The sequence below is a fragment of the Anolis carolinensis genome, chromosome 5, assembly GCF_035594765.1.
Source record: "Anolis carolinensis isolate JA03-04 chromosome 5, rAnoCar3.1.pri, whole genome shotgun sequence".
NCBI lineage: Eukaryota > Metazoa > Chordata > Lepidosauria > Squamata > Dactyloidae > Anolis > Anolis carolinensis.
The window spans coordinates 186,237,245-186,261,913 of NC_085845.1; the positions used below are offsets into that span (position 1 = coordinate 186,237,245).

Genomic DNA, 24,669 nt, shown 5'->3' on the forward strand with positions numbered 1-24,669 from the left:
TGTTATTGCCAGGAAGCTTTATCAGAACCAAGAAAGCAAGAACTGAAAACCCCAAACTCTATTAAAAAAAACTTACATATTGTACTGTACTCAAAGGGACCTTAAGAGAATGACTGCGTAACAACTGCAATTTAAATTCACACACACTTCCCTATTCTTTAGACAGTCAAGCAGATGCATCACATGAACAAAAATCCACGATTATGGTCCCATATTCTGTATCTCAAAAACCCCAGCTTTTAAACTTAGCATATGTTATGGTAATCAGTTAAACATATGTAGTTTCACTGAAGCCAATCTCAATTGGACAGCTTTATCCATAAACCCATGACTATTGCCCCTTCCCCCATATCCAATCATGGCAGGAAATGGAGGTATTGGCACTGGGCCAGGAGATGAGAGCCAAGGAATGATGTATAGTGTTAGAACGCAGGGTGAACTGGGGGACCTGCTAGGGTCAATGCTGAAAAAATACATTTAACATGCAATCATTAGAACATCTCTTCATCTCTCATTGTGACTTTGGGGAAGAGCAATTTTCAGTAATCCCAATTCTGCACTAGAATTCTTCATCCATAAAGATAACAGCAGTTTTTGTTGAACTAACCCAAGCCAGTCATCAACAGTTTGCCTGGGTGAAGTTTGAACCATGATCAAACCTCTTAACTCCAACTGAACATATTAAAAGGGAGTGGGGCAAACTTTTCAGTTTGGGTACCCGAAGTGTTTAAATGAAATTCATTCACTGAAGAATTGGGATATTTCAGTGAATCTGTTGCATGTGATGTGTGTATTGCTCAAAGCGGCAAGAAGGAATGAGAAATATGCAAAAAGAGTACTGCTTTATTTAAATTTTCGGCTATGCCATCCCACTCTTTAGGACAGGAAATAGTACAAAAATCAGTGACAAGGTATGAAAATTTAAGTTCCAATCTCTGAAAAACTTTGAATCTTGTCCCAGTGTGATGTGTGCCTGAAACAGGTATATTGTTATTCTTTTCCCAATAACCCATGCACACAAAATTTAAGTCAAATAAGGTAGAAGTGGGAAGATATTCAGTCTACCACCCATCAAAGAAAAATGAACAGTTCCCTTAAAAATAAAACTATAGAAACACTGAACAAGCCACATAATAATGGCTTGTGTGTTCTGTACATGGGAATGCATCACTTACCTTCATTGCTTAGCTGTGCTGAATTGTTGTAATTATGTGATCACCAGCAGTCAGAACATAGTCAGTGGACCAAAATAAGAAGACATGCACATGTAGAAGCACAAGCTGTATTATACTATATTCCTTGTGCACGCAATACAGATTTTCAGTGCTATTCAAGTCACAGAATCAGAGGCCAAAGTCTGCCATAAATATCACACAACTTTCTAAAGTGTTAAAAGCTTAGGTATAGCTGTCAGGGGAGTACCTAAGACCACATTTCAGACTCTTTAATTTGTAGATCATTGTATGGTTAGCCATTCTAGAGATATGCTTCACAAAGTTGAGATCATCTGAAGGGGAGATGGGATTTAATTGAGTAAATCAAGGGAGTAGGCAGGGAGCTCCTCTAGAGATGATTCCTGGTCTAATGGTGACTCAGCAGATTTCTCTATCTAGAAGACTGAGGCAGTAGTGGTGTAGGAAAGTGATTGGTACAAGCAATTTCCTGCCAGTGATGAGATAAATAACAGTGCAGTGAAGTTGGGACAATAAGGATTGGTTGGGTCTGGCCACCAAATTAGCAGTTGGGAGAAAAGTGTACCAATGCTCTAGGCACACTTTTCACACACATCTGGCCAACTTCTGGCATTACAGGTATTTGAGCCTACATTTCTCAGAATCCCTAATGAGCTTGCCCAACATTCAGGAATTGTGGGAAATGAAGACTAAAACACCTGGAAGGACACAGATTGACTAGGCCTGCTCTAGGTAGAAGTGATCTACAAGTTGTAGCCTCTGAATATCTTATCTCAGAGTAACCATAGTATGGGTCCTACTCATAATGGCGTTAGGTATCTGTCTCAATAGCAAGGCGGAAAATATGAACAGTCCCCATCATAATGACAATGTCAGCGAACTCAAAATCAGGAGAAGAGGCCAAACAATGGATATTTGCTCAAAACCTCCTGAGAGCAGGAACTCATCACTTGGATTTAACCAGACTGTGCATCCAGATGTGTTACTTTCGGAGATTAGTCTCGGGAGATGCTGGGGGGGCAAGAATGTGAAACAAGGATGGATGGGGCTCCTGAAGAGAATCTGAAATAACCAAAACGTACGGTTTAAGACGCTGGCTCTTACCCTCTTCCTCCTCCTCTAGTTCTGCTAAAGACAAAGACACAGGTTTCTTTTCTCTTGGGACTTGCCCAGTATAAGTGGAACAGTCCTGGATTTTTCAGCTCTCGGTGAGAGCTTAGGAGCACCCTTTGGTGTCAGAACCAACAGTACTGAGTTGTCCTCCCAAGGAGGTTTGAAGAGGGGTAAAAGTCGGCTCACTGAGTGCTCCAGCTGCTGCTCCATGACCAAGCAGATAGCCACCAATATCATACAAATTGGCTTATTCTGGACTTCAAGAATTGCAGGATGAAGGGTCCCTTCCCACTGAAGAACTTTAACATGTGAAGCTCTGTTACACTTCACTTGCAGTGCAGAGACCTGGCAAATGGGCCATGAGTCAACCACATACTTGTCCAGGAAGAAGAAATAATGTCATCAGAAAACAGAACATTCACCACATATTCAAGGCAGTTCTAGAAGAAAGCAAAATCTCAAACCAATGAATTAAAAATCCAAAATGTTGAGACCTCAATAATCAAATCACAATTGTGAATGACAAGGAATTAGGTTTCAGCAGGAACATATGGCTTGTATGTATCTGAACAAAATATAGCCCAAAAGGCCCATATATGTGAGTCATAGACTACAAACGAGAATCACTACTCCCACTTATCCCTGTCAAGATGCACAGTACCAAAGCCAACCAAGTTATTTTGACACATGAAAAAGAAAATCCCATAAACACATTTCCTGTTCCTGGCAGTAAAACAAAATAACAGTATGTTACCTGAGTTAATAGCCCATGATTGTGCTGGCCAATTTGTTTGTTTTACTGCCAGGAAAGGGAAATTGTGCTTGTGGGACTTTCTCCTTCACACCATGGTTTGTCTGGCCCTTTAGATCACCATCTTCAGTTCACAGATAAAAGCGTGGAAGAGACCAGTACAAAAGACAGGTAGAAGATAATGTGAGTTCATCAAGCTACATATACATCCTGCCATTTCAGACACAGAAGAAAATACTTGCTTTATCTTTGTGTTTATCTGGATACTTGTCCTTTTAGCTCTACAAGAGAATTTCATTTTAATCTCCTTTATTGCAGACTATCCCAACTGACATATTTCTACAACCTCTTTTTTCGTTTAAGAAATGTTATAAATATGTTAGTTAGTACTTCTTGTATATTTTGACAGTGTGTGATGTTGTTTAAGCAGTTTTGTTCTGAGAATATTCTTTTCAAACCACTGCATTGTCTTACTTAATAGCTATAATGGAAGGACACTTGTATCCAAAGCTCATCCAAGAATTTGTGTGTATCAATGGGAGAAAGTCCATCACTTAACAGGGACTTCTTTTGAAACGCCAGCTACAATCCATTGAGTTGATGAAGAGGCAAGCTGCTTTTCAATTTAATGTTTTAAAAAAGACACAAAAATGGGCTCTCCCTTCATCATGTGATGAAAACTTAAGAAACCTGTCAGCATTTTCAGGGTCAAGCCAGGATTAACTGGTGGGCTCTCAAATCTTCTGACTTTATGGAAGTCACTTCCCCCACCTTGTACTAACTAAATGAAGTTTGCCATATTTTAATCTGCAGACAAGTAAGTCAATAACCTCATGATGGAGGTAGTCCTCCATGAAATCTCAGGTACTGGATACAACAGAAGGGACACAAAAGAGTCAAGGCAGAACACTACAGATTTTATCTTTTAGAAAATCCCATCCCCTGCATCTAATACGACTGGACACTATCGTTACAACACTTTTAAAACTGTAGAAGAGTGAAAACACAATAGATAATGAGGGATAGGGGAGACACCACTATGACCAGTTTCAGCCACTCACTTACAGAAAAGCTAGCATAAACTGGGAGACTGCAAGGACCAAGATGCCTTGCTAACATAACAAACCTCAACATAAAGGTAGCACATGAAATGGGTTTTTTTACCTATTTAAAACACAGGCAGCAGGTGGAGCAAGGATGTGGGAAGTAACTGCTAAGTTCCTTGTACTACAAGGAAGGAATGAAGTAAAAAAACCCAAGCCTGCAGGCAGGTTTTCATTTAGTGAGCCTCTTTCTCTTTTCTGTGCTGCTGGTAACCGTGGTTAAGTATAAAAACAAAGAAAAATAATCTATTTTTATAGAACAAGTCAGTAGTCCAAGACATAGAAAAAAGTAAAAACCAGTCCTTTTTTAAAAATGGGTTTACTAAAACAATGTTTACCCAGGACACACGTCCCCAAGCCATCTGTTTTCCAGAAAAGCAAGGGGGAAATGTCAAACTGGATTTGTAGCCAAGTGCAGGTTGTTAATCCATTGAAACCTAAAGCAGAGAAGCATGGTGCAATCTGCATCTGTAGACTGCTATTAGCACTGTGAAAGTATAATTGTGTTGGGAATACTTGTGAGTTGAAGGTTCACAGAAGCATGTCAGTGTGAAATTCTGAGAAAGGTGGACTGCTCCCGGTCCTAGATTTTAACCCATGTGCTCACGATACCCACTTTACCAGCTGCACTTTGCTTTAGACAATTTAATGACAGGGCATTGAATACAGAGGGACATGGTTGCCAGTGCAGGAAGGAGTGTTTTGCCAAGGATACCTCAGCTATATGTTAATGTATGCATGAGTCTTCCCAAAGAAGGGAAATGTCCCAAACCAACCAGGGTAAACGTAACACCAATGTTTTCAAGATCTAAAAGCTCCTTTGCCTTCTAACAAAACAGGAACCTATTCATTTTCCACCCACTCATGAATCATTCTGCATGGTGCTTAAAGCTGGTTCCTAATCCACATTACATGACCTTGGGTGTTCCAATATCATGAGGCCAAAAGGGAGCCTTCATTATCTAAACCACCTGCCACTATGGGGCAAACTCATGGGCTTCAAGATTCTCAACAATGCCTCCAAATTTAAACAATTGAGGCTGAAAAGCATAATTCATGGGCCTCACATCTGCATGGACTTAAGGCAGAATCCATGCTCAGCCTTACTTGGGAGATGCATAAGTAAAAACACTGGCCAGGACTTCCAACAAGGTGTTATCTGTATGGCTGGGTCAATATCCCTGTGCCCACAGCATCCCTTTCATGTAAGAGAGACCAGCTATATGGGGCCAGCTCCTCTATAGGGCCATTCATCCGCAGAAGTGCAGCATTCCAAGTGGCTATGTTAGCTTCACAACACCTTCTTAGTGTTCCACTTCAATCAAGTCCCAGCAAGACCAAGCAGCTGCTAACTTGTCTCCTTGAGATTCTCCATTGGTAGTTTGTAGGTCACCAAGAAATGAGATGGCGGTGTGAGTGTTGGACTACCTGGCCCCTGTATCTGTTTGTTTGCACAGTTTATACAGATATAATCTTCACTCTCTGCCATTTCTGGAGAGACACCAACACAAACTTGATGAAACCACTCGTCACAGCCACCATCGCACTGCACCCAGTCTACCTGTAAGAGATAACAGATACAGGTTAACTATCAAAGAGATAGGGACAGAACTTAAAAGATGTTAGCCTACAGTTTTGCATTACAAAAGCAGAAAGGTGTGGAAAATAGAAGTGCTATTCAGAGGTCATTAGAGGAGCACACATTAATGCAAGGCATTCACTCTTTACCAAAATCAACTGTCCTCAGATAACAAAAGAGAACTTCCAGCTGACCTAGATCCTCAGTCTGACAGCAGCATCACTAGCAATGCCAGAAGCTTCCATACCTGCATCAATCCCAGGTAACTTCAAAGCAGGCCAAGGGACAGAGTGAGGAATGCAGAGCACTTGGCTGAGAATCAACCATAGGGATAGATTGACCACCAAACTTGGAGGCTCCATGGAAATGGGTAGGGCCCAGGGAGAAGTTCTGTGAGAAGGAAGAGCCCCATACTATAGAGTTACCTAGCAATACTTTACTTTTGAAATCAGATTACCACAACCACATCCTGTGGTTTAAATGTTGGAACTGTGTTCAATGTCCCATTTGCTTCCAGGCAGTGCATGGGCATTCTGAATGAGACCCATACAAAACGTTTGTTCTTTCACAATATGGACATACCTTACCTGTACAAGCATTTATATATGAAAAAATCCTTTAATTTGAGGAAGTGAGCAAAAAGTCTTACTCTTCATCACCAGTATAAATTACAGGGGACAGAAATAATGTTAAGTGAAGAGACAGTTGCATTATTTTAGCTATGAAGTTACACGGTTTGCATTTAAGAGCTTGTAAGCCAGGAAGAGGCACACTGACAACAGAAGCTATATATTTAAAGACTATTGTCTCAATAATTACAATGTCCACTTCACATTTATCACCACTAACCCTCAACTAATAAACAGTCTTCAGGAATTAAAATATTCTGGAACACAAATCAACTTTTCTTGATGCAAAGTTGCAATCTGTGGCGTACATCACATAATAAAACAAAATTAGAAGGAATTTCCAAGCTAAAGGCAAGCTCCAAAGCTGTGGAATAAAAACTCATATAGATATTCTTAGTTTGGTCCCTACCAAACCCAAGAACACAAGTAGCTGCTGCCAGTTTACATCAGTTGTACTAAATTGCAGGAGTCAAAGGTATACATTGTTACAAGGCAGCTGCACTTATTCAGTCTACCTAAAGTACAAAAGTTGAAAGAGATCATTCCATTTCACTGCTGTCTTAATTGCAGCAGTCCCAGTGAACTCATGATCTACTGTGAATTTCACAAGCCTCCTTAATTTATGTCTGGGTTGAAGGAAGCATTTCTTCTCCCCTTGTTCCTCTTCTGTATCCATACTTTACGTTTCTAGCACAAATAAGAGGATTCCTTTCTAGGTTTTTTGCATAAAGGCGGCAGAGGATTAATGTCCACTCTGCAGTGACAGGATTGTGGCAAGAGAATGTAAGAAATAACAGACAAGGTGTGGATGTGCTAAAATGACAGTTGCAAGAAAGCACAAGTACATCATCATTAAAAGAGAAGTATAACTGTACTTCTTTTACTGAAAAGTACTCATTTCAACTACTAAAATAATGTTAAATTTGGAAATCTAGTATTAACCTGACCAGAAGAGTGAATTAACTACAGTGCATTCATAGATATTACAACATTTGAACCAATTCCTTACTCCCTTTTCAGTTTAAGTTTATCTTCTCTCCAAGTAGCACACTCCAAAAAAATCTAAAAGGTGCTTCTGTCTTCCTTCCTGAGGGGTGCAGAAATGTTGTTCCAGTCTCTCATGGCTGGTGTTCAAACAGTCAGAGATTAAACACATGTTTATTATCCATTGATATTGTGTACATTCTGAGACCTGGCACAACAAGGCCTGGCTTTGGGTTTATTCAAGTACCCAAACAGAAGTGGTGAGAGTGAAGTGTCAGCTATCGGTAAATGTATCTTGGCTCCTCTTTAAGGAAAATGGTGCTTAGTCCATCCATTGGAGAATGTACTTCAATAGTCCTGGGGGTTGGGAAGACATTGTGTTAGCCAATCTCAATATACATGCTAAGACTAGCTCTAAGGACCAGCTTTGAAGTTCCTCGTCCCCAAAATGAGCATTGGGTCTACTGCAATACTTGACTTAAATTCCCGTTTGGGTTTGGGTTTCATTTGATGCCCCAGCCTGAAAACACAGACTAATGAGAAAGGTGGGCAACATCTGTCATCAGATTATTAACACCTGAAACCCTCATTGGAATGGTGAAACAGTTCCGTTTGTGTCTTGGAACTGAAAAGTCAAGCTAGAGTTTGCACCTACCCAGCAATTCTACATTGCCCAGAAATACAATACTGGTTTATTTTCTGCCTCTCACCTTGCCAGGGGTCCCAGAAGAAAACAGAAAAACCTTAAAAAACAAACATAATATTTTAAAAATGATCATTAAACACATACTGAATTAAATCAGTTCCAAAAATCCATCTTGACTTTGAGGAGCAGAAGCTACACAAAACACTGGTGATTTGGGCGCTCAAATGAAGTTCCAAAAGGGAAGGGTCCATTCTGTCTTCTGCAAATGAGATATTGTGAAGAAAATCCTGCTTCATACTTAGCCAACTTAGACAGTTGAGGTACTGAGGCATGCAACACAGACTTTTAAAAATCTCAAATTCCAGTAAGGTGGTCTTTAATGTAATGAGGTGGTCTTTGAACCGTCTTGATCCCAAGCAATTTAAGATTCTGCCAAGACCAGGAATGTTAAAAGAGTCAAGAAGCAAATTGGAGCCACTGCAATTAGCATCAGACTGTGGTCTGGCCACCACATTTCATACTAGCTGTAGCTTTAAAACACTTTTCATGAGCAACCTCATGTAGAGTGCATTGGAGTACTGTAACTGGGTTATCTGTTCATAACCAGACTGATATGCAGATGCAACAAGAATTGCTCCAAAACCCTTTTCACCTATTAATAAACACACTCTGGTTTATAGATAATCAAAGGGACTTACAGAGGTAAGAGGGCCTATGGCTACTCATGGAACTAATGAATATGCACAACACCTTCTTTCTGCTGCCATGGTTTTCTGTGAAGTTCCATCCAGTAGACATTTTCAAGTCAACTTGTAATCTGGATGTTTGTTTTCTAAAAAGCCAATCCACTTCAATTCTGGTATAAAAGATGCAGAGATTGCTTCCTGGTTTATTTACATCTACTGCAGGAAAAGCGCTCTAATGAAATGATTGATCATGAGATACTGATGTCACAGTCATAAGACCGCTTTTCTTTGAATCACTTGGGTAATTCTGGTTAACAGAATTTGGAAATCCCAAAGGCAAGTAAACAAGATCTCTCATGCACATACACACTTGGATTTTATGGAATTTAGTACTACACTATTATGCATAAGATCACGGGGAGAGATCCAGTACAGATATTATCCCTGTCCAGACGAAACAGCTATACTTCTTTTTCCCAACACAAAATCTACACTAAGAGTCTGGCCACAGAAAAGAAAAGCCATTGAAATGACAATTTTTCCCACAATCTTTGAATGCCATACCAAGCAGGGAAATTGGAGATCCAATAAAAATGCAGATGGAGTGGCCTCTATTTCATCAACTTGGCTTCTCAACTGTTTATGGCAGGGGCCAGAAGTGTGTACTAGAATTCACCTGGTAAGACAGCCTCACAACGGTATTCATATTTAAGGAACCATTACTGACTTTACCCCTGAAGTTGTGAGGTGAATTCTTAATGGCTATTTACAATTTTAGCTGCTACAGAATGCAAAGTCAAACTATAAAATCAGCTCCAGCATCTGTACTGCCTTCCCCATTATTCTAAATCCCCTAGCTGCTATATCCTTGTTGAAGACTACCACCTTTAATATCAAAGCAACATGTACCGACCTAAAAGGGGGCAAAGAGCATTTCTTGATAGCTGTATTCTGCCATGGGGCTCCTCTGCCTATAAGGACTAATTATCTCTAGCCACCAAAATACTTATCTGGGAAAGTACTCAGTTGGCAGAGATGCATGTGAGTTTGTAGCATATTTTCAACTAGATGAGCTGTTGTGGACCGATGGACAAGCAGTCTCAAAAGCCAGAATGGTTCTATGCAGCTAAATCCTGCACCAAAGCCCCGTCTTTTGCAGTGTATGGAAATTTCTGCAGCAGTTCATGCATCTGTGCAGGTTTTTCATTTGTAGTGTTTTCAGCAAGAGCCACACTCTGGCAACCACAATGTATATTTTTCACCTCAACACACTGTTCTCCCCACCCCCTCCCCCAAATGATCAAGTACTGCACACATGCAGCAGCTGACACTGCATTGATGCATAAGTGAATCCTAACTATGGGAACATACAAACCTGAGAAACAGCTTTGTGAAATGCTCCCTGAAAAGAAGCACAAAACTACTATGAGTCTGAGTGCTGCCTCCAGCAGACTGTTCCTGCAGAGCTGAAACTGGAATTCAAAATTGCTCCAAGTGGACCTGGAAAAGGTCTCCAGGGCGGAAGAGATTTAATTTGCTATAATCCGATCAGTTTTAAAAGCTCTGCAGATTTACCTCCAGCAAGAAAAGTGGGGCAGTGCAGCATGTGGCTTCCCTCAACCTGTAGACTCATGGCTCACAGGCTTTATGCAAGAGCTTTTGGAAGATTAACTTTGCTAGACGAAGACCACACGGCCAGCTTAGAGACTTTCACTTCGACATACACCAAGGCCTGGGAACGGTTCTCTCTCAAGTCTGGAATTAACTCCTGGGTGTCAGTCAGCAGGTTTTCTATAGTACCAGCAGGGAAAGATGAGGAAATGGGAAAGCTTACCAGATGAAAGAACTATTTTCACATTTACCAATTTCTTTACTGCACCTCTTAAAATGTCTGCCAATATTCAAGTGTATAGTTAACAAGACTAAATTCTCCTTTTGTATTGTTCTGTCAAATACATAAAAGTAGGAGATACCCATAACATTTGCTGTTCCTTGAAAAAGAAACGTGTGGTACGTACCTTTTAAACTCCATCTGAAAAAATGCTATGACACAGCCCTGAAGTCTCAAGGACACTAACAATGACACTTGCAAATGCTCAGCTAAGGCAACCCACCTTGTCTTTGCAGGGCCTCTGGCAGTTCTGAGCAGCACAGACTGCATTCTCATCATCCGACTCCTCCGCTCCTGACCAATCATATTTGGAGGGAATATCCAGGACTTTCTTCTCCCTCTTCTTCTCTGTGCACTCTTTCACCAGCTCCACCTTTGCTGCAGCTGCCTTCTCGCGCTTCTTCTTTCGCTCCTCCTCTTTAGCCAGTTTCTTGGCCAATTTGTTCAATTCCTTCGTCTTGTCCATGGTCAGTTTTAGCTTTTTCTTCTTGGGTTTCTCCAATTTCTTCAGCTCCTTAGATTTCTGCTTCATTTCACCAAAGAACTGCTCTGCCTTCTCTAGCTTGCGCTTGCGTTTCCTCTCAGAAGAGTCTCTTCCCCGCATTTTCAAAGGCTTTTCATCCATGCTATCATCCTTCAAGAAACAATTCAACAAAAGAAATCTTAAAATAATTAGTTATTCCCATGCTGTGTCATAAAAATTAGCTTCTGTAAACATTGCAGATAAGTTCCCACAAGCATATCACCTTGTCATCTTGTACACACCCAGTTCTGATGTACGTGAGTCACAGTATTCATTACAAGAACTGAGTTCATAGCACTCTCTCACTTTAGCCTCAGATTCTTGCCATTGTCAGTAATAAGACAAATCACAAAATAAGAATATCTAATACCAGTAGATCCCAATGTGAAGAAGGCACAGAATAATGAAGCCAGAGAAGATAGTATGTTGATAACAGACTGCACTTTCACCAGCAGAACTGGAATATAGCCACAAGCTCCAGTCCTTCAACTGTCAGTTGAACAGAGACAATGTTGTCCTGGCACATAGAATCATAATCATAGAATCATAGAATAGTAGAGTTGGAAGAGACCTCAAGGGCCATCTAGTCCAACCCCCCGCTAAGAAGCAGGAAATCGCATTCAAAGCACCCCCGACAGATGGCCATCCAGCCTCTGCTTAAAAGCCTCCAAGGAAGGAGCCTCCACCACGGCCCGGGGGAGAGAGTTCCACTGCCGAACAGCCCTCACAGTGAGGAAGTTCTTCCTGATGTTCAGGTGGAATCTCCTTTCCTGTAGTTTGAAGCCATTGTTCCGTGTCCTAGTCTGCAGGGCAGCAGAAAATAAGCTTGCTCCCTCCTCCCTATGACTTCCCCTCACATATTTGTACATGGCTATCATGTCTCCTCTCAGCCTTCTCTTCTGCAGGCTAAACATGCCCAGCTCTTTAAGCCTCTCCTCATAGGGCTTGTTCTCCAGACCCTTAATCATTTTAGTTGCCCTCCTCTGGACGCTTTCCAGCTTGTCAGCATCTCCCTTCATCTGCGGTGCCCAAAACTGGACACAGTATTCCAGGTGTGGTCTGACCAAGGCAGAATAGAGGGGGAGCATGACTTCCCTGGATCTAGACGTTATTCCCCTATTGATGCAGGCCAAAATCCCATTGGCTTTTTTAGCTGCCGCATCACATTGTAGGCTCATGTTTAACTTGTTGTCCACGAGGACTCCAAGATCTTTTTCGCACACACTGCTGTCAAGCCAGGCGTCCCCCATTCTGTATCTTTGATTTCCATTTTTTCTGCCGAAGTGAAGTATCTTGCATTTGTCCCTGTTGAACTTCATTTTGTTAGTTTCGGCCCATCTCTCTAGTCTGTCAAGATCGTTTTGAATTCTGCTCCTGTCTTCTGGAGTGTTAGCTATCCCTCCGAGTTTGGTGTCATCTGCAAACTTGATGATCGTGCCTTCTAACCCTTCGTCTAAGTCGTTAATAAAGATGTTGAACAGAACCGGGCCCAGGACGGAGCCCTGCGGCACTCCACTTGTCACTTCTTTCCATGATGAAGACGACGCATTGGTGAGCACCCTTTGGGTTCGTTCGCTTAGCCAATTACAGATCCACCTAACCGTAGTTTTGTCTAGCCCACATTTTACTAGTTTGTTTGCCAGAAGGTCGTGGGGGACTTTGTCGAAGGCCTTACTGAAATCTAGATATGCTACATCCACGGCATTCCCTGTATCGACCCAACTCGTAACTCTATCGAAAAAAGAGATCAGATTAGTCTGGCATGACTTGTTTTTGGTAAATCCGTGTTGACTATTAGCAATGACCGCATTTGTTTCTAAGTGTTTGCAGACCACTTCCTTAATGATCTTTTCCAGAATCTTGCCTGGTATTGATGTGAGGCTGACCGGACGGTAATTGTTTGGGTCGTTCTTTTTTCCCTTCTTGAAGATAGGGACCACATTCGCCCTCCTCCAATCTGCTGGGACTTCTCCTGTTCTCCAAGAACTCTCGAAGATGATTGCCAGTGGTTCTGAAATAACTTCCGCTAGTTCCTTCAATACTCTTGGATGTAGCTGATCTGGCCCTGGGGACTTGAATTCGTTTAGAGTGGCCAGGTGTTCCTGGACAACTTGTTTCCCTATTTGGGGTTGGATTTTCCCCAATCCTTCGTCCATTCCATGTTGCTGAGGTTGAAGATGGCTTTCTTTTTGTGAGAAGACCGAGGCAAAGAAGGCATTAAGCAGTTCTGCCTTTTCCCTATCCCCTGTCACCATCACCCCATCTACTCCTTGCAGTGGCCCTATCGCCTCCTTTTTCTTCCTTTTTCTACCAACATAAGCAAAAAAACCTTTTTTGTTGTTTTTTATGTCCCTGGCAAGCCTGAGCTCATTTTGCGCTTTAGCCTTGCGAACCTTTTCCCTACAGGAGTTGACTATACGTTTGAATTCTTCTTTGGTGATTTCTCCCCTTTTCCACTTTTTGTGCATGTCACTTTTGAGCTTTAGCTCAGTTAGAAGTTCTTTGGACATCCATTCTGGCTTCTTTGCACTTGTCTTATTTTTCTTCTTTGTTGGCACTGTTTGCATTTGCGCCTTGAGTATTTCACTTTTGAAAAACTCCCATCCATCCTTAACTCCCTTGTTTTTTAATATCGGCGTCCATGGAATGCCGCTCAGTAATTCCTTCATTTTTTGGAAGTCAGCTCTCTTAAAGTCCAGAATGCGTGTTTGACTTGTCTTAGTTTCAGCATTCCTTTGTATTGCAAACTGCAGGAGCACATGGTCACTTGCCCCTAAGGATCCAACCACTTCAACTGTATTGATCAGGTCTTCCACATTTGTTAAGATTAGATCAAGAGTTGCTGATCCCCTTGTTGCCTCTTCTACCTTCTGGACCATAAAATTATCTGCAAGGCAAGTGAGGAATTTGTTGGACTTTGTACTCTTGGCTGAGTTTGTTTTCCAGCAGATATCGGGATAATTGAAATCGCCCATGACTACTATATCTCTTCTTTGTGCCTGTTTGGTCAGCTGTTGACAGAAGGCTTCATCAAGTCCTTCATCCTGACTCGGAGGTCTGTAGTAGACACCCACGACAAGATCTTTTTGAGTCCCGGTTCCCTTGATTCTTATCCAGATGCTTTCAAGCTGGTTTCCCGGATTACAGTCTTGCATTTCTTCTGCAACGTAACTGTTTTTGACATATAAAGCTACTCCCCCTCCTCTCCCCTTTGTTCTATTTATGTGAAAGAGGTTATAGCCCTCAATGGTTAAATTCCAGTGATGGGAGTCATCCCACCAGGTTTCAGTGATGCCTATGACATCGTATGTGTGGTGCTGTGCTAGGAGTTGGAGTTCGTCTTGCTTATTTCCCATGCTCTGAGCATTAGTGTAAAGACATGTAAGCCCCTGTGACCTCCCCTCGAACTGTTTATTTGGGATTATTGTGCTCTCTGTACTTGGTCCTTGCTGTGTTTGTGCAGCCCTCCGTTTAGCCTTACGGCGGTTCCCTGTGGTCGTGGGTAATATAGTGTTCGCCAGGCTGTTGTTCCCCTCCCCCAGTGGATCTAGTTTAAAGTGCGCCTGATGAGGTTTGTGAGTCTGTGTGCAAAAAGATGTTTTCCTACTTGTGTGAGATGCACCCCATCGCTTGCCAGTAGTCCATCCTCTTGGAAGAGTAGACCATGGTCAAGGAAGCCAAAATGCTCCTCTTGACACCATTTTCTGAGCCAGTTATTGACCTGTACTATTTTTCCGGCCCTTGTAGAGCCATGTCCTACAACGGGGAGGAGGGATGAAAAGATCACATGTACATTATACAGTTTTAGCTTTGTTCCCAGAGCTCGAAAATCATTTGTGATCTTTTGAAAAGTATGCCTAGCGGTGTCATTGGTACCTACATGAATCAACATAAGGTGGGGAGGGTGATGGGGCTTTAGGAGCCTGCTGAGCCTCTGAGTGATATGGTGTATTTTTGCCCCCGGGAGGCAGCATGTTTCTCGAGCCATCCCATCCGGTCTGGAAATGATGGCTTCCGTTCCTCTAAGGAGGGAGTCACCTACTACCAAGACCTGTTTCCTTTGAGGATTGACAGGGTCCCTTTTGTGCAAGACAGTGTGTATGTCCCCTGAAGAGTGTTCCTGTTGAAGTGAATCATGTAGGTGTAAAGTGTTGTCCTCCTCCTCAACATCCCCAGTGCATTCATCAATGACAATCCATTGAGATACATCCAAGAGCCCATTACTCTCCCAAGGATGTTCCTGTTGCTCCTGGTCTATGATTGGGGATGGGGCATTTGCATGATTACATAAGTGTGACTGTGGTGATGCACTGTCCCTGTCAGGGCTATCCCCTGCGCATTGATCCAGGATGGTCCACTGAGTGGTATCTAAGAAACTGTGGTCCTCCACAAGATGTGTTTCCTGATTGTATGTTAATGATGTAAGAATTTCAAATCTGTTGTGTAAATGCAGCTGAGCAGAGGAGTTCTGTGGAGGCTGCCTGGTCCTGCGTCTCCTTCTATGGGTGACCTCCTTCCAAGCCTGAGGGTTGTCTACCTTTGAGTTGATCTCCCCATAAGGTTCCTGATCATGGTCTTGGTGGTGTTGGTGTGATGCAGGCTGCTGATCTACAGCAGCGTGTTGTGCAGTGTCCAAGAAGAGCTCGAGTGCCTGAATGTCCTTAAGGGTCTTAATACGGTGCTCGAGCTGTTGGATCCTCTGCTCCATCAGAGTCATCTGTTTGCATTTGGAGCAGATGTAGTTGTCTAGTTTTTGTGTGAAAAAGCGGAACATGCCACAGCTGGTGCATGTGATGGGAATGTTTTGCTTTTGTTGCATCTCTTGGTGAGCGTGGTGGCCAAGTGGGATCTTTGTACAGTTAAGTAATATGCACGCACTTTATGTGCAGACTGCAACAAACCACGTCTTTGTGTATTTGTTTATGTTGCTTTGTTTCCTGTATGTACTGCAAAGGATAGTTAGTAAAGGTGCCTTTTCAGTTAGACTTTGACCACAGGAGCCAAGCCCAAACTCAGTTTAAAATCTTAGCCAAATCTTAGCCAAATCCTACCTGAAGCCAGGGAGCAAAAATGTCCTCCTGCTTCCTCTGCTTCTGCGAGAACCAACTGCCCTTCTGGGATCAGGCTCTGGCAGAAACTCACACTGGCAAATAAAGCTTTCCCAGAAACTCAATTAACAGGGGACAATGCCTGCTGTCAATCAACTTAAGTACCTGGCTCTCTTTCAACACAACAGTCACACAACAGTTAGACTTTGACCACAGGAGCCAAGCCCAAACTCAGTTTAAAATCTTAGCCAAATCTTAGCCAAATCCTACCTGAAGCCAGGGAGCAAAAATGTCCTCCTGCTTCCTCTGCTTCTGCGAGAACCAACTGCCCTTCTGGGATCAGGCTCTGGCAGAAACTCACACTGGCAAATAAAGCTTTCCCAGAAACTCAATTAACAGGGGACAATGCCTGCTGTCAATCAACTTAAGTACCTGGCTCTCTTTCAACACAACAGTCACACAACAGTTAGACTTTGACCACAGGAGCCAAGCCCAAACTCAGTTTAAAATCTTAGCCAAATCTTAGCCAAATCCTACCTGAAGCCAGGGAGCAAAAATGTCCTCCTGCTTCCTCTGCTTCTGCGAGAACCAACTATAAAATATATTATAACACTCAGTAACATCCTAGTCTCAGGGGGGCTCTCTTGGCCAGTTTTTCTCATCCCTTTTCTGGTTTCCAGTCAATGTCAATACTACATTTCAATAACTTCCTCCACAATTCATGTGGTTATTTACTCATCTTGGCTTTAAGGGAATATCTTTCATCTTGCTTTTGCTTCCATAAGACCAGAATTAAAATGGTACTTACCACCTCATCATCACACCCACAGAATTGGAATTTCTATTGCTTTTCATATGTACAACCTGTTCATTAATAGCTATACATATAATAGCTATTGTACATTCCATTATCGATTTGTTACAAAAAAGTATTTTTATGGACAAGAAGTGTATTGTATTTAGCTTTTTATTGATATAGTTTAATTGTTTTGCATTTTTAAATAATGGTGTCTTAAGTAATCTTGTTTTAATAGTGTTCCAACTTTTTATAATCTGGTTTTTAGTTTTATCTTAATTTAACCGCATCATCTGGATTTGGGTCCCATGTCAGAGAAAATCAGAATACAAAATAAATAAATAAATAAATAAATTTTTTACAAATAAAATCAGAAAGTACAATAAAGTCCTCTATATGATAAAAGAAAATGGCAAGGAAGAGCAAGAAACAGCACTAGGGAAAGGGTTGTGAATCTACAAAGGCATTGAAAGGTGTGTTACAGTAAAAATATTTAAATTACTAAGATGAAGACTAAACTAAGTGAGGCCTACAGACCACATGCAGCTCCCAATCATTTTTGAGGCACTCAAAGTACTTCCAAGCTCTCAAGATATTGCTTGGATAAAAAAAAGTCTACACAACATCTCAAAACTCTGTCCCTCAAAGACAGTAGCCTTTAAATGTCATCATCACCACAGTCACCATCACAAGCAATTTGCAAAAATAGAGCAAAATTTGCCTGAAAACATCAAGAAATTGGAAGTGACTTCTGGCCATTTTTGTGTTGTACTTTTTAAAGAAAATGTGGTTGAATAGAATAGAGTAGAAAATTTTTATTGTCATTATACAGTGTACAATGAAGTTAAATGCTGCACAGGCAAAATTGTTCTCCTCTCTGAAACTGCTCACTTCTGACCTAAAAGGTGGCAATTCAACAGGGAAAACCTACTATTTTTTGAAAAGCCACTTACTGAAGGCAAGTTCATGATGATGATGATAATGATGATGATAATAATAATAATAATTATTATTATTATTATGATAGGATAACAAAAAATAACTCTACAGAGTAAAGAGATATGCTTACTTCCATGATATGGAGAAATCTGTCCTCAGATGGTGGATGTGTTGCTTGTAAGATTCGCCAAATGTGCTGGGTTTCATCCAGAGACACCTCTAGGAGGTCTCCTATCATCATTAGATCTTCTAGTTGTGATTTTGCTCCAGGAGACAGTTCAAGTACAGGGGGCTCTAAACTACGAGGTACCAGAGGACTTTTTCGAGGCTGTTTCCTTGGGGTATTGGGACCTTTTGAAAGATCACAAAGGACAAGGGGAAAAAGGAGGGGAAAAAAGAGAGAGAGGATCTTTCATTTTTCATTAACATAAGGAAGACTGGAAGCTGTTGAAACTTTAGAAAGTGTTGTAAATACGCAATTTATTTGCAGTTGGTGACAAAATCCTCTTTAATTATAGACAGGCAGAACATACTCTTAGTGTTCAAAAAGCAACGGATATCAAGATTATTTAGGTCCCACAAGCCATTCACATGTCAGACATTTCTTTAGATGCTGCACTGGAACAGGAAAGACTATTACCTTGAGAGCAGCTTTTGGAAGCTGATGAATATGCATGCTCAGCACAGAAGGAGGGAGCTGTCCACATGTGTGTTACGACTTCTTCAGATTTGATTGGAATTTCTTCATCGCAGAAGAGGTTGGGCTCCAAACTACTAGAAGATTTTACACTAGCATTGTCCTAAAACAAAACACATGCATATGGGAGTATAATGCAAATCCAGTCATCCTGTCAATATCCATTTAAGACTGTTGCTAGGAATGCACTAACCTAAGTTTGCACAGAATATATATTTTATAGAAATATGGGAAATATTTTTATGATTACTCATAGCAGTGGATTAAAGAAGTGCCAACCTTTCTTTCAGAATGACAAGGCATTTTTGCCTTTTTCCAAATCAGTTGATTCAAGTGAAAACTATACAATAAAGGTTTTTTTAAAAAAATGCTGCAAGTTTCACATCAGACCTTGGATCACCTTGACATGCTAGCCAAATTTACCTCTAAACTATACTAATTTGAGTTTTACCAAAGGAATAAAACTGTCACTAGCAATGGGTTTCAGAGATTTATATATTCAGTACTGACCTTTAAGTCATAGCCATATGCTTCCCTGATGTCTTCATCTGAATCTGTCTCTTCATCATCATAATCCATAGTTTGCCGCGGAGATGATGACACACTACTCATTGCACGATTAAAACCAGACTGCTGAAAACTAGTCAAATGACCCTATGGAGCAAAAGACACAGTGTGAAGAAAATATTTCTAATAACACACATACACAGCACAGCAAAACAAGTTCCATCAATAAAGGTAGACTAACTTGAGTAGAGGATCACATATTTGAGACTCTTGTCTGTTAATGTAATTCATACCCTATGGAAGAATAATCATTTACATCTAAATACAGTAATTCCAGGAATAAAACCTGGAACCTTAATTTCTAATCCTTATCAGAGAAATCTAGGCTGACAATTCTATATGCTCTCCCATATCTAGAACTACTGGGATTGTTGTCATAATTAATTTCTTCACTGTCACAACTTACTATCATATGAAACTATAAATAGTAGTAACCACTCACTGATCAGACTTATGAATTCTATTTGTCATTTCTTCAGACATAATTAACACCCAGCTGTCAAAAAAGAAAAATAAGGGGAAAAGTCATCTGTTCTATTAGATCCCAACCTCCACTGGTAAAAGAAAAGTATTCTTCGTTAATCCCCCAAGTCATACAGATCATAACCAGAAAAGGTGTAAAAGGTGAATCAAAAGCTTTCTAAGGTGAAAGAGATGGGAACTTATAAAGAAGCTGAAAGAGAAAACTGAAAGCTAGAAAAAGGAATAACAGTTTACTATGAATACATGAATGATACATTTTATAATTACAGTAGAGTCTCACTTATCCAACACTCACTTATCCAACGTTCTGGATTATCCAACGCATTTTGTGGTCAATGTTTTCAATATATCATGATATTTTGGTGCTAAATCCATAAATACAGTAATTACTACATAGCATTACTGTGTATTGAACTACTTTTTCTGTCAAATTTGTTGTATAACATGATGTTTTGGTGCTTAATTTGTAAAATCATAACCTAATTTAATGTTTAATAGGCTTTTCCTTAATCTCTCCTTATTATCCAACGTATTCGCTTATCCAACGTTCTACTGGCCCGTTTACGTTGGATAAGCGATACTCTACTGTATGAAGCATGTATTGATATTTGCATTCATGATTACTAAAGCATGTCTGCTGGTAGATATGGCAATTTCTAGTACAGTAGAGCCTTGCTTATCCAAGTTTCTGGATTATCCAAGCCATTTTTGTAGCCAATGTTTTCAATATATCATGATATTTTGGTGCTAAATTTTTAAATACAGTAATTACAACATAACATTACTGCGTATTGAACTGCTTTTTCTGTCAAATTTGTTGTAAAACATGATGTTTTGGTGCTTAATTTGTAAAATCATAACCTAATTTGATATTTAATAGGCTTTTCCTTAATCCCTCCTTACTATCCAAGATATTCGCTTATCCAAGCTTCTGCCAGCCCGTTTAGCTTGGATAAGTGAGACTACTGTACTGAAATATGGAAGTTTTGCTCTTGGGTTTTAAAATAACATACCCCCTGCTGGTCAATGTATATTCTATGTGCTTGAGAAATAAGGTAGTGATTTGAACACTTAACAGGTTACAAAAACCCGGAATTTAGTCAACTCAGTGTAGCTACTCTTATTCCAAATCAAGATGTCCAATAAATGTTACCTTGATTTATAAGGCTTTCCAAGATATGAAAATATTCTCAACACAATTTGATCACAGTTTAAGCCTTCATTCAAGGCTTTTACTATGGGGTTGAACTTAAGCAGCACATATTTCCAGAAAGAGAGAGGAAGAAAAATGAGGAATACAGTACTTAACCATCCTACCTGTAGATCGGGATTAGCTGCTGCTTTCTGGAGCTCTGCGCTGATTATTTTCTCTGTTTTCTCTCGGGCAGCCTGTTCCACCATACGCTGGCTTAGCACTGAAAGCTTGGCCAAAGCAGACGACAGTTCATCAGTAGCCAGTGCTTGCCTTGCTCGGTCCTGCCAACTCATAGCCCGCTCTGTCAAGCATTGTAATGCCTCCCCCTCAGGCAACCGCACTGGCAGCTTTTGCAAAGATACCAGTAAGGATAAAATGGTCTCAAGGCGGGGTCTTCGGGAACGCATGCAAAGTGGGCACAGGAACTTGACTTCTTTGGCAGGCCAGCTGGAGCCCTTCTTCTGGGAGCTGGTTTTGGGTAGGGTGACACAAGTACTGTGAAACCAGTCCTTGCAGAGTTCACACTGAAGCATAAAGCCGCTGGCTGTTTTGCGGCAGATGCAGAACTTGATTTCTTCAATTCGGTCCACCATGGTCATCTTTGCCAGGTTGGCTTCCCTGAGAACATGCATGGCTTCAACTTCCTTCTGTTCACGGTCCTTGAAGACAGCCACCTATTAAATAGAGAAAAGGTGGTAAATCTTCATGCACTCCTCCTGTTTGCCTTTCTTCTTCTCTGAAGTTAACATCTGGTATACTGTATGTGAAATATTCATGCACTGTCCTTCTACCCCAGGTACTCAACATGACATATAATTCAAATGAAAACAACAACAAAAATTTCTTTAAAAAGCAAGTAAAAATAGGAGCATAAATCTTAATTATGCTAAAGTCAACAGCATGAATAAATTAAAGCTCAAAAGAATAATACAGTCTTCACTGCCCATCTGAAATCATTAAAGGGGTGCTAATTCACAGGAGTGTGTTCCACAGTCAGGGTACTGCTGTAGGAAAGACTTTGTCTTAATTTTATATCATGTCTACACCTGCAAGAAGATGGGCCACAACAGGGACTCCGACAGCAATGGTAGACTGTGAACACGTTCTTAAAGGAGGAAGCCTTTCAGAAAATCTAGTGAAAAAGAGGATAGCTTATAAGGAAATAGAAAAGTTCTCATTCTAAAGCAGAAGCTAAATGTTTTAAGGACCTTTTGAGCCATGATGATAAAAGTGAACTTTCAAGATATGCGGGTACTGAATATGAATAAGCTATAAAGTGAATATGTATAAAAATAATGGTCACACACATTTAAAAAGCTGAAGAGATAAAACAGGGCTCTTTGAATTAAAACCACTCTTAGTTTTACATAGGCCTACTGAAATCAACAGGGTAAGTTACTGCTGCGAAAAAGATATAATACTTTCAATTAATGTACTCAAGGTGGAAGCAATGAATGACATAACCCCTAGAATGAATATTAGATATCTTAAGGAAAATGAGATGAAAAGGAAAAACTGTTTACTAAAATATTATTCAGATTTTCAATTTTAACAAAAGTGGTAATAAAATCCTGATAGTTTTATTGTTTAATACACACAAATCAATTCTCCATATGTACATCTTTGAATTCTTCTAATGTAAAGATTGGCATGGGAGTAAGAAGTTAACTCTACCTAGTATCTTTCAGTAACTGAACAAAATGATGCAACAGAATTAGCTAAAAGTAGATAACATGACTACCTGGAGTAAAATCAATGATGAATGTTCAAGCTTACCAACAAGCCCTTTATAGAAGAAATGAAAACCAAACTTATTTTCCTCTATTTGCTTACCACGGCTGCAGTGTCCCTCGTTTCTTCCACCCCATCGTCAAGTTCACTCAAGGATTCCATGTCAAGTTCTTTTTCCTTCTCCTTCTCAATTAGCTCTTTTACTCTTTTTCGCCTATTCTTACCGCTCCCATAAACACCAATATCAGTTCGAGGGCTCAGAACCTGCAACCAATATGAGAGTACATATAAGACAAAGAAGTAGTTCCTTGATATTTTTAAAGACAACATTTAATCAGAATGCAAACTTGGCTCAGAATCTCCATCTTGGCTTTGATAAGGTTTCAACCCACATCATTTTTTGAAGTGTAAGAAGTGGTAATGAGTTCACTGAACTTTTGAACACAATTCCATTTCAGCAAAACTTCTCCCAGATAATTTCGCCTATGCAGATTTAATATTTCTCAGTCTGTACAACCATGATAGGAAACGTTAAGACATTAAGAAGCATTATGCTAACAGACTCACTGCTTTGAAAGCAATGGTTGTTAGTGCACCTCCTGGCATAGGACCGTCTGGAACTAACCTGCAAGAGCGTGTAGCTTGAGTTCTTCTTCAGAAATGTCCTGCCTGTGCGCTCCCTCCAGGCCCGGGCCGCTGCAACCTGTGAATCAACTTGTGGTAGTGCATCAAGGCGGACAGGTATCAGTCGACCTTTTGCAGATAAATTCTCTAGTTGCTCTAAATATGCATAGTTGCTTCCATTCTAGGAAAAAGAACAAAAGTATAATTCTCAGCTACACAGTTCTACTACCACAACAAAATGAACTTATCCCAGCATATTTCATTTACCCTCCATCTTTATCCCCCATCCCAAGGTAGTTTAAAACTGGATTTTAACACAACTATAATATATTCAAAAATATATACCTGACAATAGAATAACATCAATTTAACCAAGAAAGACTAGGAAAATACAGAGGCAGTTGTCCGGATACCAAAGAAAGAACAACATAATAATCTGCTTTAGCTCACTCAATAAAAGATACACATTACATAATTTCACACACATTTGGGTTGTTCCTACAATTTTCTTCAACTCTGATTTTTAAAGATGCACTATCCCAGATCCCCCAACTCTAAAAACAAAATAAATTAACCAAGACCTTCCATCTTTTGAGGAGGAAATAATTTTGAACATGTACATACATTAAAATATAATAAAGTCTTCAAAGAGAGCCTGTTTAGCTTTTCCTCAGCTGCAAAGGCTGAGAAACGACACCAGGGAACAGTGGATGAGAGCTGACAGCATATTACATCTATGCAGATAAAGACAGCCTTCAAATGAAGGCTGAACAGTAAATATAGCCATTTTATTCTTTTGCTGCTTTATTTTATTATTATATTATTATTATTTTATTATTAGTCTTCTTGAGCATCTCTATTGAAATAAAAAACAAAATATAATACAATACTTATAATAAAGAAATCTAAGTAATCCCTCCACATTTGCTGGGGTTAGAGGCATAGGATAATAATAATAATAATAATAATAATAATAATAATAATAATAATTATTATTATTATTATTATTATTTTATTTATATCCCGCCTCCATCTCCCCCGAAGGGGACTCGGGGCGGCTCACAGCAAAATCAAATACAAGCAATGATAAAATATAAAACATCAAAGGACAAAAACAAAAACCAATAATAAAATATACACAATAGGTGAAAAAACACAACACAGAATTAAAACATCAAATTAAAAACAATGAGGTTGCAATAGTGGATAAGCAAGGTGCACATTATGAGTAACTAATTCGTAAATAGATAAAGTGCATTAGAATCATTTAAGGTCACATTAGGTAGGGAGGAGTCCTGAATAATATCAATAACGAAAGCGAAAAACTACACATTAAAATGCTATCTGGTTACTTGAGAGCATCTTTCTAGGAATTTCTACGTCTTTCAGCAAGCCTCTATGCTTAACTTTTTTCTGGAAACTGACCACAGAATTACATTGGAGGGCCTAGAGATTCCTAGAGAGGCGTCGTCTCTAGCAATCTCTGGGTCT

At 40.2% G+C, this 24,669-nt stretch overlaps 1 protein-coding gene across 4 annotated transcripts in view; it reads right to left on the reverse strand.

Annotated features, from left to right (window-relative positions):
• Nucleotides 1-3,953: 3,953 nt before the first annotated feature.
• The window catches only part of kdm5a (lysine demethylase 5A), a 52,239-nt gene continuing 31,523 nt past the window's right edge, over nucleotides 3,954-24,669 (reverse strand). For 3 of the 4 annotated variants that reach the window (XM_062983109.1, XM_062983108.1, XM_062983110.1), the window contains 8 exons: nucleotides 23,180-23,359; nucleotides 22,657-22,818; nucleotides 20,946-21,497; nucleotides 19,089-19,232; nucleotides 18,522-18,681; nucleotides 18,012-18,232; nucleotides 10,799-11,209; nucleotides 3,954-5,721 (listed from right to left, as the gene is read on the reverse strand). In XM_062983109.1, the coding sequence (XP_062839179.1) occupies nucleotides 5,509-5,721; nucleotides 10,799-11,209; nucleotides 18,012-18,232; nucleotides 18,522-18,681; nucleotides 19,089-19,232; nucleotides 20,946-21,497; nucleotides 22,657-22,818; nucleotides 23,180-23,359 (2,043 nt within the window). In that variant the 3' untranslated portion in view covers nucleotides 3,954-5,508. Of the gene's footprint in view, nucleotides 5,722-10,259; nucleotides 10,476-10,798; nucleotides 11,210-18,011; nucleotides 18,233-18,521; nucleotides 18,682-19,088; nucleotides 19,233-20,945; nucleotides 21,498-22,656; nucleotides 22,819-23,179; nucleotides 23,360-24,669 lie in introns of all 4 variants that reach the window. The other variant, XR_010006900.1, reaches the window with a different exon arrangement.